This window comes from Nerophis ophidion, linkage group LG23 (assembly GCF_033978795.1).
Source record: "Nerophis ophidion isolate RoL-2023_Sa linkage group LG23, RoL_Noph_v1.0, whole genome shotgun sequence".
Lineage (NCBI taxonomy): Eukaryota > Metazoa > Chordata > Actinopteri > Syngnathiformes > Syngnathidae > Nerophis > Nerophis ophidion.
The window spans coordinates 19,982,129-19,996,182 of NC_084633.1; the positions used below are offsets into that span (position 1 = coordinate 19,982,129).

Genomic DNA, 14,054 nt, shown 5'->3' on the forward strand with positions numbered 1-14,054 from the left:
ACCCGGACAACAATATTTGTGTGCCTTTAGCGTCCTCTACAACCTGTCGTCACGTCCGCTTTTCCTCCATGAAACAGCGTGTCGGCCCAGTAACATATGTGGCATTTACAGACACACACAAGTGAATGCGATGCATACTTGATCAACAGCCATACAGGTCCCACTGAGGGTGGCCGTATAAACAACTTTAACACTGTTACAAATATGCGCCACACTGTGAACCCGCACCAAAACAAGAATGACAAAACACATTTTGGGAGAACATCCGCACTGTAACACAACATGAACACAACAGTACAAATGCCTAGAATCCCTTGCAGTACTAACTTGTCCGGGACGCTACTGTATACACCCACACTACCCCCTAGCCCTGGGGGCTGGCAACCCGCGGGTTTGGAGCCGTATGTGTCTCTTTAGCGCCGCCCTAGTGGCTCTCTGGAGCTTTTGCAAAAATATATCAAAAATGGAAAGAAATGAGGGTAAAAAAAACATATTTTTTGTTTTAATATGGTTTCTGTCGGAGGACAAACATGACACAAACCTCCCTAATTGTTATAAAGCACACTGTTTGTATTAAACATGCTTGACTGATTCGAGTATTTGGCGAGCGCCGTTTTGTCCTACTAATTTTGGCGGTCCTTGAACTCACCGTAGTTTGTTTACATGTATAACTTTCTCCGACTTTCTAGGACGTGTTTTATGCCACTTCTTTTTCCGTCTCATTTTGTCCACCAAACTTTTAACGCTGTGCGTGAATGCACAAAGGTGAGTTTTGTTGGTGTTATTGACTTGTTTGGAGTGCTAATCAGACATTTTTGGTCCCTGCATGACTGCAAGCTTGATCGATGCTAACATGCTATTTAGGCGAACTATATGTACATATTGCATCATTATGCCTCATTTGTAGTTATATTTGAGCTTGTCTAGTTTCCTTTAAGTCATGGGTGTCAAACTCTGGCCCGCGGGCCAAATTTGGCCCGCCGTGTAATTTAATTTGGCCCTTGAGGCAATATCAAATTAACATTAGAGCTGGCCCGCCGCTGTAACACCGCATTCACCGCTAATACTCTTACTTGCCAACCCTCCCGATTTTCCCGGAAGACTCCCAAAGTTCAGTGCCCCCTCCCAAATTTCCTCCACAACCTGTCGCCACGTCCAATTTTCCTCCATACAAACACCGTGCCGTCCCTGTCACATAATATATGCGGCTTATACACTCACTCAAGTGAATGCAAGCATACTTGGTCAACAGCCATACAGGTCACACTGAGGGTGGCCGGTATAAACAACTTTAACACTGTTACAAATATGCGCCACACTGTGAACCCACAGCAAACAAGAATGACAAACACATTTCGGGAGAACATCCGCACCGTAACACAACATAAAAACAACAGGACAAATACCCAGAATCCCTTGCAGCACTACAATATTTGAAAATCGATTTTGCATGTCACTATAAAGTTATACAAGCCTTGCTCGTTCAATATTCAATGCAAAACTTGTTTGGGTCCCTATTAAAAGGTTAATTTGTACAACCTTGGCCCGCGGCTTTGTTCAGTCGAAAATTTTGGCCCACTCTGTGTTTGAGTTCGACACCCCTGCACTACGCCATGCCGCCCCACATATTTGGTCACTGCATGAGTGCAAGCTAATCGATGCTAACATGCTATTTAGGCTAACTATATGTACATATTGCATCATTATGCCTCATTTGTAGCTATATTTGAGCTCATTTAGTTTCCTTTAAGTCATCTTAATTCAATTTATATCTCATAGGGTCCTCTCCAAGGTTTCTCAAAGTCAGCATTGTCACTGGCGTCCCACTGGATGTGAATTCTCCCTGCCCACTGGGTGTGAGTTTTCCTTGCCCTTTTGTGGGTTCTTCCGAGGATGTCGTAGTCGTAATGATTTGTGCAGTCTTTTGAGACATTTGTGACTGAGGGTTGTATAAATAAACATCGATTGATTGATTGATTGATTGATTGATGACACACTATCTGTATGTAATATGGCTTTTAATTTTTTGCGGCTCGAGACAGTTTTGTTTTTGTATTTTTGGTCCAATGTGGCTCTATCAACATTTTGGGTTGCCGACCCCCGCCTTAGCCCCACAACTCAACCCATCCCACCTCAACCGCCGCATGCTCTCTCAGGGAGAGCATGTCCCAAATTCCAAGCAGCTGTTTTAAAGGAATGTTAAAAAAAATAATAATGCACTTGGTGACTTCAATAATAAATATGGCAGTGCCATGTTGGCACTTTTTTTTTTCCATAACTTGAGTTGATTTATTTTGGAAAACCTTGTTACATTGTTTAATGCATCCAGCGGGCCATCACAACAAAATTAGGCATAATAATGTGTTCATTCCACGATTGGATGTATCGGTATCGGTAATTAAGAGTTGGATGATATCGGAATATCGTCAAAAAAGCCATTATCGGACATCTCTATTTTAAAGGGGAACATTATCAGCAGACCTATGTAAGCGTCAATATATACCTTGATGGTGCAGAAAAAAGACCATCTATTTTTTTAACCGATTTCCGAACTCTAAATGGGTGAATTTTGGCAAATTAAACGCCTTTCTGTTTATCGCTCTTTTAGCGATGACGTCAGAACGTGACGTCGCCGAGGTAACACACCCGCCATTTTCATTTTCACATTACAAACAACGGGTCTCAGCTCTGTTATTTTCCGTTTTTTCGACTATTGTTTGGCACCTTGGAGACATCATGCCTCGTGGGTATGTTGTCGGAGGGTGTAACAACACTAACAGGGAGGGATTCAAGTTGCACCACTGGCAAGAAATCTGCCGCCAGACCCCCATTGAATGTACCAGAGTGTCTCCACATTTGACCGGCGATGCTAAGACAGACATGGCACAGAGATGTATGGATAACCTGCAGATGCATTTGCAACCATTAAGTCAACCAAATCACAAAGGTGAGTTTTGTTGATGTTGTTGACTTATGTGCTAATCAGACATATTTGGTCACGGCATGACTGCCAGCTAATCGATGCTAACATGCTACGCTAATCGATGCTAACATGCTATTTACGCTAGCCGTATGTACATTTGAAACTAGAAACCCACATTTAATGCGAAACAAACACTTACCAATCGACGGATTTAAGTTGCTCCAGTGTCACAAGATGCGAAAGTCCTGATCGTTGGGTCCGCACATTTTACCGGCGATGCTAATAAGGCAGCCATGCTATGGGCCACTTCATTAGGTACACCAACGCTATGGCCGAATAGCGTTAATAGCTATTCGCTCAATGGCTTCAATTTCTTCTTCAATTTCGTTTTCGCTATCTGCCTCCATACTCCGACCATCTGTTTCAATACATGCGTAATCTGTTGAATCGCTTAAGCCGCTGAAATCCGAGTCTGAATCCGAGCTAATGTCGCTATATCTTGCTGTGCTAACCGCCATGTTGTTTGTATTGGCAGCACTGTGTGACGTCACAGGGAAATGGATAGTGGTTTCGAAGATAGCAAAAATAAGGCACTTTAAAGCTTTATTTAGGGATATTCTGGGACCGGTAAAAATTTTGAAAAAAAACTTCAAAAAAGTCAACAAGCCACTGGGAACTGATTTTTATTGTTTTTAACCCTTTTGAAATTATGATAATGTTCCCCTTTAAGTATATAATTGCTGTTGGAGGCTCAGCTCTGTGTTGCACTGCAGGAACATTGCACTGGCCTGACAACACATGCAATGCAACTACAATGCACCACAGCTCAGGCCATAAACACCTGTGTGACGAGTGCCTATTTCCTGTGTGCACCACCTAATGCAAGGGTGTCCAAAGTGCGGCCCGCCACACAATCTGGAAATGCTATTTCAAAAATGAAAAAAAAAAAACATTTAAAAAAGTGGAATGAGGTGAAATCGAATGAGAAAAAGTTGCAATGTTGACACAAAGCTGTCATGCAAGCTGTTTTTTTGTTTTTTTCATTGTATAAAAAAAAAATACAAAAAAAGCAATGTTATAATCAATTATTTCAAGGCTCCAATTACTTCAAAAACTTTACTATAAAATGTTTTATGTGCTAAAAATATTGCATATATCGTGTGGTTGCCGTATAAAAACATCAAAGTTTTCTTTGACCAAAGACCATAAAAAACAAACAAAATAAAAGTTCAAACGTAAAATCGACAGATATACCTGAAGTTGATCTTGTAACTTAAGTAAAAAAAACTAATAAAAATGTATCACTTTATGAGTAGATAGATAGATAGATAGATAGATAGATAGATAGATAGATAGATAGATAGATAGATAGATAGATAGATAGATAGATAGATAGATAGATAGATAGATAGATAGATAGATAGATAGATAGATAGATAGGTTTCCACCCCCATGCTTCACAGTAGGTATGGTGTTCTTGGGATGCAACTCAGTATTCTTCTTCCTCCAAACACCACCAGTTGAGTTTATACCAAAAAGGATACATGGATGATACAGCAGAGGATTGGGAGAATGTCATGTGGTCAGATGAAACCAAAATAGAACTTTTTGGTATTAACTCAACTGGTCGTGTTTGGAGGAAGAAGAATACTGAGTTGCATCCCAAGAACACCATACCTACTGTGAAGCATGGGGGTGGAAACATCATGCTTTGGGGCTGTTTTTCTGCTAAGGGGACAGGGCGATTGATCCGTGTTAAGGAAAGAATGAATGGGGCCATGTATCGTGAGATTTGGAGCCAAAACCTCCTTCCATCAGTGAGAGCTTTGAATGGTTGACCAAATACTTATTTTCCACCATAATTTACGAATACATTCTTTAAAGGGGAACATTATCACAATTTCAAAAGGGTTAAAAACAATAAAAATCAGTTCCCAGTGGCTTGTTGTATTTTTTGAAGTTTTTTTCAAAATTTTACCAGTCCCAGAATATCCCTAAATAAAGCTTTAAAGTGCCTTATTTTCGCTATCTTCGAAACCACTATCCATTTCTCTGTGATGTCATACAGTGCTGCCAATGTAAACAACATGGCGGTTACCACAGCAAGATATAGCGACATTAGCTCGGATTCAGACTCGGATTTCAGCGGCTTAAGCGATTCAACAGATTACGCATGTATTGAAACAGATGGTTGGAGTATGGAGGCAGATAAAGAAAACGAAATTGAAGCTATTCAGCTAATAGCTATTGATGCTATTCGGCCATAGCGTGGGTGTACCTAATGAAGTGGCCCATAGCATGGCTGCCTTATTAGCATCGCCGGTAAAATGTGCGGACCAAACGATCAGGACTTTCCAATCTTGTGACACTGGAGCAACTTAAATCTGTTGATTGGTAAGTGTTTGTTTCGCATTAAATGTGGGTATCTAGTTTCAAATGTACATACAGCTAGCGTAAATAGCATGTTAGCATCGATTAGCATAGCATGTTAGCATCGATTAGCTGGCAGTCATGCCGTGACCAAATATGTCTGATTAGCACATAAGTCAACAATATCAACAAAACTCACCTTTGTGATTTTGTTGACTTAATGGTTGCAAATGCATCTGCAGGTTATCCATACATCTCTGTGCCATGTCTGTCTTAGCATCGCCGGTCAAATGTGAAGACACTCTGGTACATTCAATGGGGGTCTGGCGGCAGATTTCTTGCCAGTGGTGCAACTTGAATCCCTCCCTGTTAGTGTTGTTACACCCTCCGACAACACACCGACGAGGCATGATGTCTCCAAGGTTCCAAAAAATAGTCGAAAAAACGGAAAATAACAGAGCTGAGACCCGGTGTTTGTAATGTGTTGAAAATGAAAATGGCGGGTGTGTTACCTCGGTGACGTCACGTTCTGACGTCATAGCTAAAAGAGCGACAAACAGAAAGGCGTTTAATTTGCCAAAATTCACCCATTTAGAGTTCGGAAATCGGTTCAAAAAATACATGGTCTTTTTTCTGCACCATCAAGGTATATATTGACGCTTGCATAGGTCTGCTGATAATGTTCCCCTTTAAAATTCCTACAATGTGAATTACTGGATTTTTTTTCCACATTCTGTCTCTCACAGTTGAAGTGTACCTATGATGAAAATTACAGACCTCTGTCATCATTTTAAGTGGGAGAACTTGCACAATCGCTGGCTGACTAAATACTTTTTTGCCCCCCTGTATATTGTTATGGTTAGAAAATGAAAAATATCATAATGGCCCCTGCATGTTTTAAAGGGGAACATTATCAGCAGACTTATGTAAGCGTCAATATATACCTTGATGGTGCAGAAAAAAGACCATCGATTTTTTTAACCGATATCCGAACTCTAAATGGGTGAATTTTGGCGAATTAAACGCCTTTCTGTTTATCGCGCTGGAGGCGATGACGTCAGAATGTGACGTCACCGAGGTAACACACCCGCCATTTTCATTTTCAACACATTACAAACACCGGGTCTCAGCTCTGTTATTTTCTGTTTTTTGGACTATTTTTTGGAACCTTGGAGACATCATGCCTGGTGGGTGTGTTGTCGGAGGGTGTAACAACACTAACAGGGAGGGATTCAAGTTGCACCACTGGCCCCAAGATGCCAAAGTGTCTGCCGCCAGACCCCCATTGAATGTACCAGAGTGTCTCCACATTTTAGCGGCGATGCTAAGACAGACATGGCACAGAGATGTATGGATAACCTGCAGATGCATTTGCAACGATAGTCAACGAAATCACAAAGGTGAGTTTTGTTGATGTTGACTGCCAGCTAATCGATGCTAACATGCTATGCTAATCGATGCTAACATGCTATGCTAATCGATGCTAACATGCTATTTACCGGCGGTGCTAAAGCAGACATGGCACAGAGATGTATGGATAACCTGTAGATGCATTTGCAACTATATCACGTTTCCTTCCACCCACATTTAATGCGAAACAAACACTTACCAATCGACGGATTTAAGTTGCTCCAGTGTCAAAAGATGCGAAAGTCCTGATCGTTTGGTCCGCACATTTTACCGGCGATGTTAACGCAGCTATTCGGCCATGCTATGGCTATGAATAGCGTCAGTAGCTTCAGTTTCTTCTTCAATACTTTCATACTCCAACCATCCGTTTCAATTCATGCGTAATCTGTTGAATCGCTTAAGTCGCTGAAATCCGAGTCTGAATCCGAGCTAATGTCGCTATATCTTGCTGTGGTATTCCCATTGTTTGTTTACATTGGCAGCACTGTGTGACGTCACAGGGAAATGGCCAGTGTCTTCGCAGAGAGCGAAAATAAGGCACTTTAAAGCTTTATTTAGGGATATTCCGAGACCGGTAAAATTTTGAAAAAAAACTTCTAAAAATACAAGCCACTGGGAACTGATTTTGATTGTTTTTAACCCTTTTGAAATTGTGATAATGTTCCCCTTTAAGAGCTATTCAGTAGGATTTAAGGTCCAAGCTATTGAATATGCTAAAAAGAACAGTAAGCAGCTATGTTTTAGCAATACACCGTAGCTGCGTGTGTCAAATATGAGTCATTAAATGACTCCGCCAGACCCCCATTGAATGTGCTGGAGTGTCTCCACATTTTACATGGCACAGAGATGTATGGATAACCTGCAGATGCATTTGCAACGATAAAGTCAACTAAATCACAAAGGTGAGTTTTGTTGATGTTGACTTATGTGCTAATCAGACATATTTGGTCGCGGCGTGACTGCCAGCTAATCGATGCTAACATGCTATTTACCGGCGGTGCTAAAGCAGACATGGCACAGAGATGTATGGATAACCTGTAGATGCATTTGCAACTATATCACCTTTCCTTCCACCCACATTTAATGCGAAACAAACACTTACCAATCGACGGATTTAAGTTGCTCCAGTGTCAAAAGATGCGAAAGTCCTGATCGTTTGGTCTGCACATTTTACCGGCGATGCTAATGCAGCTATGAATAGCGTCAATAGCTTCAGTTTCTTCTTCAATACTTTCATACTCCAACCATCCGTTTCAATACATGCGTAATCTGTTGAATCGCGTAAATCGCTGAAATCCCAGTCTGAATCCGAGCTAATGTCGCTATATCTTGCTGTGGTATTCCCCTTGTTTGTTTACATTGGCAGCACTGTGTGACGTCACAGGGAAATGGCCAGTGTCTTCGCAGGGAGCGAAAATAAGGCACTTTAAAGCTTTATTTAGGGATATTCCTAGACCGGTAAATTTTGAAAAAAATTTCAAAAAATACAACAAGCCACTGGGAAATGATTTTTATTGTTTTTAACCCTTTTGAAATTGTGATAATGTTCCCCTTTAAGAGATATTCAGTAGCATTTAAGGTCCAAGCTATTGAATATGCTAAAAAGAACAGTAAACAGCTATGTTTTAGTAATACACCGTAGCTGCGTGTGTCAAATATGAGTCATTAAATGACTCCGCCAGACCCCCATTGAATGTGCTGGAGTGTCTCCACATTTTACATGGCACAGAGACGTATGGATAAACTACAGATGCATTTGCAACGATAAAGTCAACTAAATCACAAAGGTGAGTTTTGTTGATGTTGACTTATGTGCTAATCATACATATTTGGTCGCGGCGTGACTGCCAGCTAATCGACGCTAACATGCTATTTACCGGCGGTGCTAAAGCAGACATGGCACAGAGATGTATGGATAACCTGTAGATGCATTTGCAACTATATTACGTTTCCTTCCACCCACATTTAATGCGAAACAAACACTTACCAATCGACGGATTTAAGTTGCTCCAGTGTCACAAGATGCGAAAGTCCTGATCGTTTGGTCCGCACATTTTACCGGCGATGCTAACGCAGCTATTCGGCCATGCTATGGCTATGAATAGCGTCAATAGCTTCAGTTTCTTCTTCAATACTTTCATACTCCAACCATCTGTTTCAATACATGCGTAATCTGTTGAATCGCGTAAGCCGCTGAAATCCCAGTCTGAATCCGAGCTAATGTCGCTATATATATTCCCATTGTTTGTTTACATTGGCAGCACTGTGTGACGTCACAGGGAAATGGCCAGTGTCTTCGCAGAGAGCTAAAATAAAGCACTTTAAAGCTTTATTTAGGGATATTCCTAGACCGGTAAAATTTTGAAAAAAACTTCAAAAAATACAACAAGCCACTGGGAACTGATTTTTATTGTTTTGAACCCTTTTGAAATTGTGATAATGTTCCCCTTTAAGAGCTATTCAGTAGGATTTAAGGTCCAAGCTATAGAATATGCTAAAAAGAACAGTAAGCAGCTATGTTTTAGTAATACACCGTAGCTGCGTGTGTCAAATATGAGTCATTAAATGACTCCGCCAGACCCCCATTGAATGTGCTGGAGTGTCTCCACATTTTACATGGAACAGAGACGTATGGATAACCTGCAGATGCATTTGCAACGATAAAATCAACTAAATCACAAAGGTGAGTTTTGTTGATGTTGACTTATGTGCTAATCATACATATTTGGTCGCGGCGTGACTGCCAGCTAATCGACGCTAACATGCTATTTACCGGCGGTGCTAAAGCAGACACGGCACAGAGATGTATGGATAACCTGCAGATGCATTTGCAACGATAGTCAACGAAATCACAAAGGTGAGTTTTGTTGATGTTGACTGCCAACTAATCGATGCTAACATGCTACGCTAATCGATGCTAACATGCTATTTACCGGCGGTGCTAAAGCAGACATGGCACAGAGATGTATGGATAACCTGCAGATGCATTTGCAACTATATTACGTTTCCTTCCACCCACATTTAATGCGAAACAAACACTTACCAATCGATGGATTTAAGTTGCTCCAGTGTCAAAAGATGCGAAAGTCCTGATCGTTTGGTCCGCACATTTTACCGGCGATGCTAACGCAGCTATTCGGCCATGCTATGGCTATGAATAGCGTCAATAGCTTCAGTTTCTTCTTCAATACTTTCATACTCCAACCATCCGTTTCAATACATGCGTAATCTGTTGAATCGCGTAAATCGCTGAAATCCCAGTCTGAATCGGAGCTAATGTCGCTATATCTTGCTGTGGTATTCCCATTGTTTGTTTACATTGGCAGCACTGTGTGACGTCACAGGGAAATGGCCAGTGTCTTCGCAGGGAGCGAAAATAAGGCACGTTAAAGCTTTATTTAGGGATATTCCTAGACCGGTAAAATTTTGAAAAAAACTTCCAAAAATACAAGCCACTGGGAACTGATTTTTATTGTTTTTAACCCTTTTGAAATTGTGATAATGTTCCCCTTTAAGAGCTATTCAGTAGGATTTAAGGTCCAAGCTATTGAATATGCTAAAAAGAACAGTAAGCAGCTATGTTTTATTAATATACCGTAGCTGCGTGTGTCAAATATGAGTCATTAAATGACTCCCGACTCCTGGTGGTAGAGGGCGCTAGTGATCCTTCTCACGTGATATGTGCTGGGAACAGATATGACGCGGCGGGTGCACGACGGACCTTTTTAGGATGTTCCCCTTTAATATTTCTGTGAAATATTAGTTTGGACACCCCTGACCTGATGCGTGCTCGGGCTCCTTTTATTGTATGTTGTGTGCCCGCAAAGGAGTGTTCAGCAACAACAAGTTTAATGGGCAACAAAGGTGTGCTCTTGTGTTGTGTACCTTGTCTAAACTGCAGCTGTGAGAGTGCGGGCCCAGGTTGAGACTGTCTCGGAGTAGAGCGCTGGCCTTGTCGCTGTGACTCAGACTCAACTGGCAGTTCTCCGGCTTGGACAACAGAGCCCGCACGGCTCGGAACGTGTTGAGGCAGGCCTTGGGCAGGAGGCTCCTGACACAGGTGCGGGACTCAGGTCAGCGTGCACGTCGGGGTTAGGCAGGGAATACGAGGAAGCCAGGACTTACTCCACGTTCTGCAAGGTGCGAGGGAGGTGCTCCACGGTCGGGTACAACCTCTCCGCCGCCGTGTCGTCGCCTTGGAGCCAGTTGATGATCACCACGGTGACGGAGGACCACCACTTGGAGTGGGGGTCACAGCCTAGACGACGGCAGGGAAGCATTCAAAAAGTGAAGACCATAAAAGCAAACACACTGTTATTTTTCTAGGGTTGTACGGTATAGCGGTGTTAGATACTAATGAATCATATTCGGTACTATACCGCCTCCAAAAAGTTTAAGAGCAAAGGAGCATGTTCGGCAGCGCACAAACACGGTAAACCTACAAGCAGACACAGTGTGTAGACAGAAAAGGTAGAATGGACGAATTTTGGCTCAAAAAGTAAAGACAAAGGTGAAGTTGGTCCATATGAGTTGTGTTAGATGTAAATATAAACAGAATACAAGGATTTGTAAATCTTTTTCAAGCCATATTCAGTTGAATATGCTACAAAGACAAGATATTTGATGTTCAAACTCATAAACTTTATTTTTTTTTGCAAATAATAATTAACTTAGAATTTCATGGCTGCAACACGTGCCAAAGTAGTTGGACTGGACTATGGACTGGACTCTCACTATTATGTTAGATCCACTATGGACTGGACTCTCACTATTATGTTAGATCCACTATGGACTGGACTCTCACTATTATGTTAGATCCACTATGGACTGGACTCTCACTATTATGTTAGATCCACTATGGACTGGACTCTCACTATTATGTTAGAACCACTATGGACTGGACTCTCACTATTATGTTAGATCCACTATGGACTGGACTCTCACTATTATGTTAGATCCACTATGGACTGGACTCTCACTATTATGTTAGATCCACTATGGACTGGACTCTCACTATTATGTTAAATCCTCTATGGACTGGACTCTCACTATTATGTTAGATCCACTATGGACTGGACTCTCACAATATTATGTTAGATCCACTATGGACTGGACTCTCTCACTATTATGTTAGATCCACTATGGACTGGACTCTCACTATTATGTTAGATCCACTATGGACTGAACTCTTACTATTATGTTAGATCCACTATGGACTGGACTCTCACTATTATGTTAGATCCACTACGGACTGGACTCTCACACTATTATGTTAGATCCACTATGGACTGGACTCTCACACTATTATGTTAGATCCACTATGGACTGGACTCTCTCACTATTATGTTAGATCCACTATGGACTGGACTCTCACTATTATGTTAGATCCACTATGGACTGAACTCTTACTATTATGTTAGATCCACTATGGACTGGACTCTCACTATTATGTTAGATCCACTACGGACTGGACTCTCACACTATTATGTTAGATCCACTACGGACTGGACTCTCACACTATTATGTTAGATCCACTATGGACTGGACTCTCACACTATTATGTTAGATCCACTATGGACTGGACTCTCATACTATTATGTTAGATCCACTTTGGACTGGACTCTCTCACTATTATGTTATCTCCACTATGGACTAGACTCTCACTATTATGTTAGATCCACTATGGACTGGACTCTCACAATTATGTTAGATCCACTATGGACTGGACTCTCACTATTATGTTAGATCCACTATGGACTGGACTCTCACTATTATGTTAGATCCACTATGGACTGGACTCTCACTATTATGTTAGATCCACTATGGACTGGACTCTCACACTATTATGTTAGATCCACTATGGACTGGACTCTCTCACTATTATGTTAGATCCACTATGGACTGGACTCTCACACTATTATGTTAGATCCACTATGGACTGGACTCTCACACTATTATGTTAGATCCACTATGGACTGGACTCTCACACTATTATGTTAGATCCACTATGGACTGGACTCTCACTATTATGTTAGATCCACTATGGACTGGACTCTCACACTATTATGTTAGATCCACTATGGACTGGACTCTCACTATTATGTTAGATCCACTATGGACTGGACTCTCACTATTATGTTAGATCCACTATGGACTGGACTCTCACTATTATGTTAGATCCACTATGGACTGGACTCTCACACTATTATGTTAGATCCACTATGGACTGGACTCTCACACTATTATGTTAGATCCACTATGGACTGGACTCTCACACTATTATGTTAGATCCACTATGGACTGGACTCTCTCACTATTATGTTAGATCCACTATGGACTGGACTCTCACTATTATGTTAGATCCACTATGGACTGGACTCTCACACTATTATGTTAGATCCACTATGGACTGGACTCTCACACTATTATGTTAGATCCACTATGGACTGGACTCTCACACTATTATGTTAGATCCACTATGGACTGGACTCTCACTATTATGTTAGATCCACTATGGACTGGACTCTCACACTGTTATGTTAGATCCACTACGGACTGGACTCTCACACTATTATGTTAGATCCACTATGGACTGGACTCTCACACTATTATGTTAGATCCACTATGGACTGGACTCTCTCACTATTATGTTAGATCCACTATGGACTGGACTCTCACTATTATGTTAGATCCACTATGGACTGAACTCTTACTATTATGTTAGATCCACTATGGACTGGACTCTCACTATTATGTTAGATCCACTACGGACTGGACTCTCACACTATTATGTTAGATCCACTACGGACTGGACTCTCACACTATTATGTTAGATCCACTATGGACTGGACTCTCATACTATTATGTTAGATCCACTTTGGACTGGACTCTCTCACTATTATGTTATCTCCACTATGGACTAGACTCTCACTATTATGTTAGATCCACTATGGACTGGACTCTCACAATTATGTTAGATCCACTATGGACTGGACTCTCACTATTATGTTAGATCCACTATGGACTGGACTCTCACTATTATGTTAGATCCACTATGGACTGGACTCTCACTATTATGTTAGATCCACTATGGACTGGACTCTCACACTATTATGTTAGATCCACTATGGACTGGACTCTCACACTATTATGTTAGATCCACTATGGACTGGACTCTCACACTATTATGTTAGATCCACTATGGACTGGACTCTCTCACTATTATGTTAGATCCACTATGGACTGGACTCTCACTATTATGTTAGATCCACTATGGACTGGACTCTCACACTATTATGTTAGATCCACTATGGACTGGACTCTCACACTATTATGTTAGATCCACTATGGA

At 41.4% G+C, this 14,054-nt stretch overlaps 1 protein-coding gene across 6 annotated transcripts in view; it reads right to left on the minus strand.

The window, feature by feature from the left end:
- Positions 1–14,054, minus strand: part of srebf1 (sterol regulatory element binding transcription factor 1) — a 145,677-nt gene that overhangs the window by 34,139 nt on the left and 97,484 nt on the right. For all 6 annotated transcript variants that reach the window (XR_009803935.1, XR_009803934.1, XM_061885154.1 and 3 more), the window contains exons 15-16: positions 10,829–10,961; positions 10,589–10,754 (exon numbers count right to left, since the gene is read on the minus strand). Coding sequence is in view for 4 of the 6 variants with exons in the window: in XM_061885154.1 (XP_061741138.1) it covers positions 10,589–10,754; positions 10,829–10,961 (299 nt within the window). In the remaining 2 variants the exon portion in view is untranslated. The remainder of the gene's footprint in view (positions 1–10,588; positions 10,755–10,828; positions 10,962–14,054) is intronic.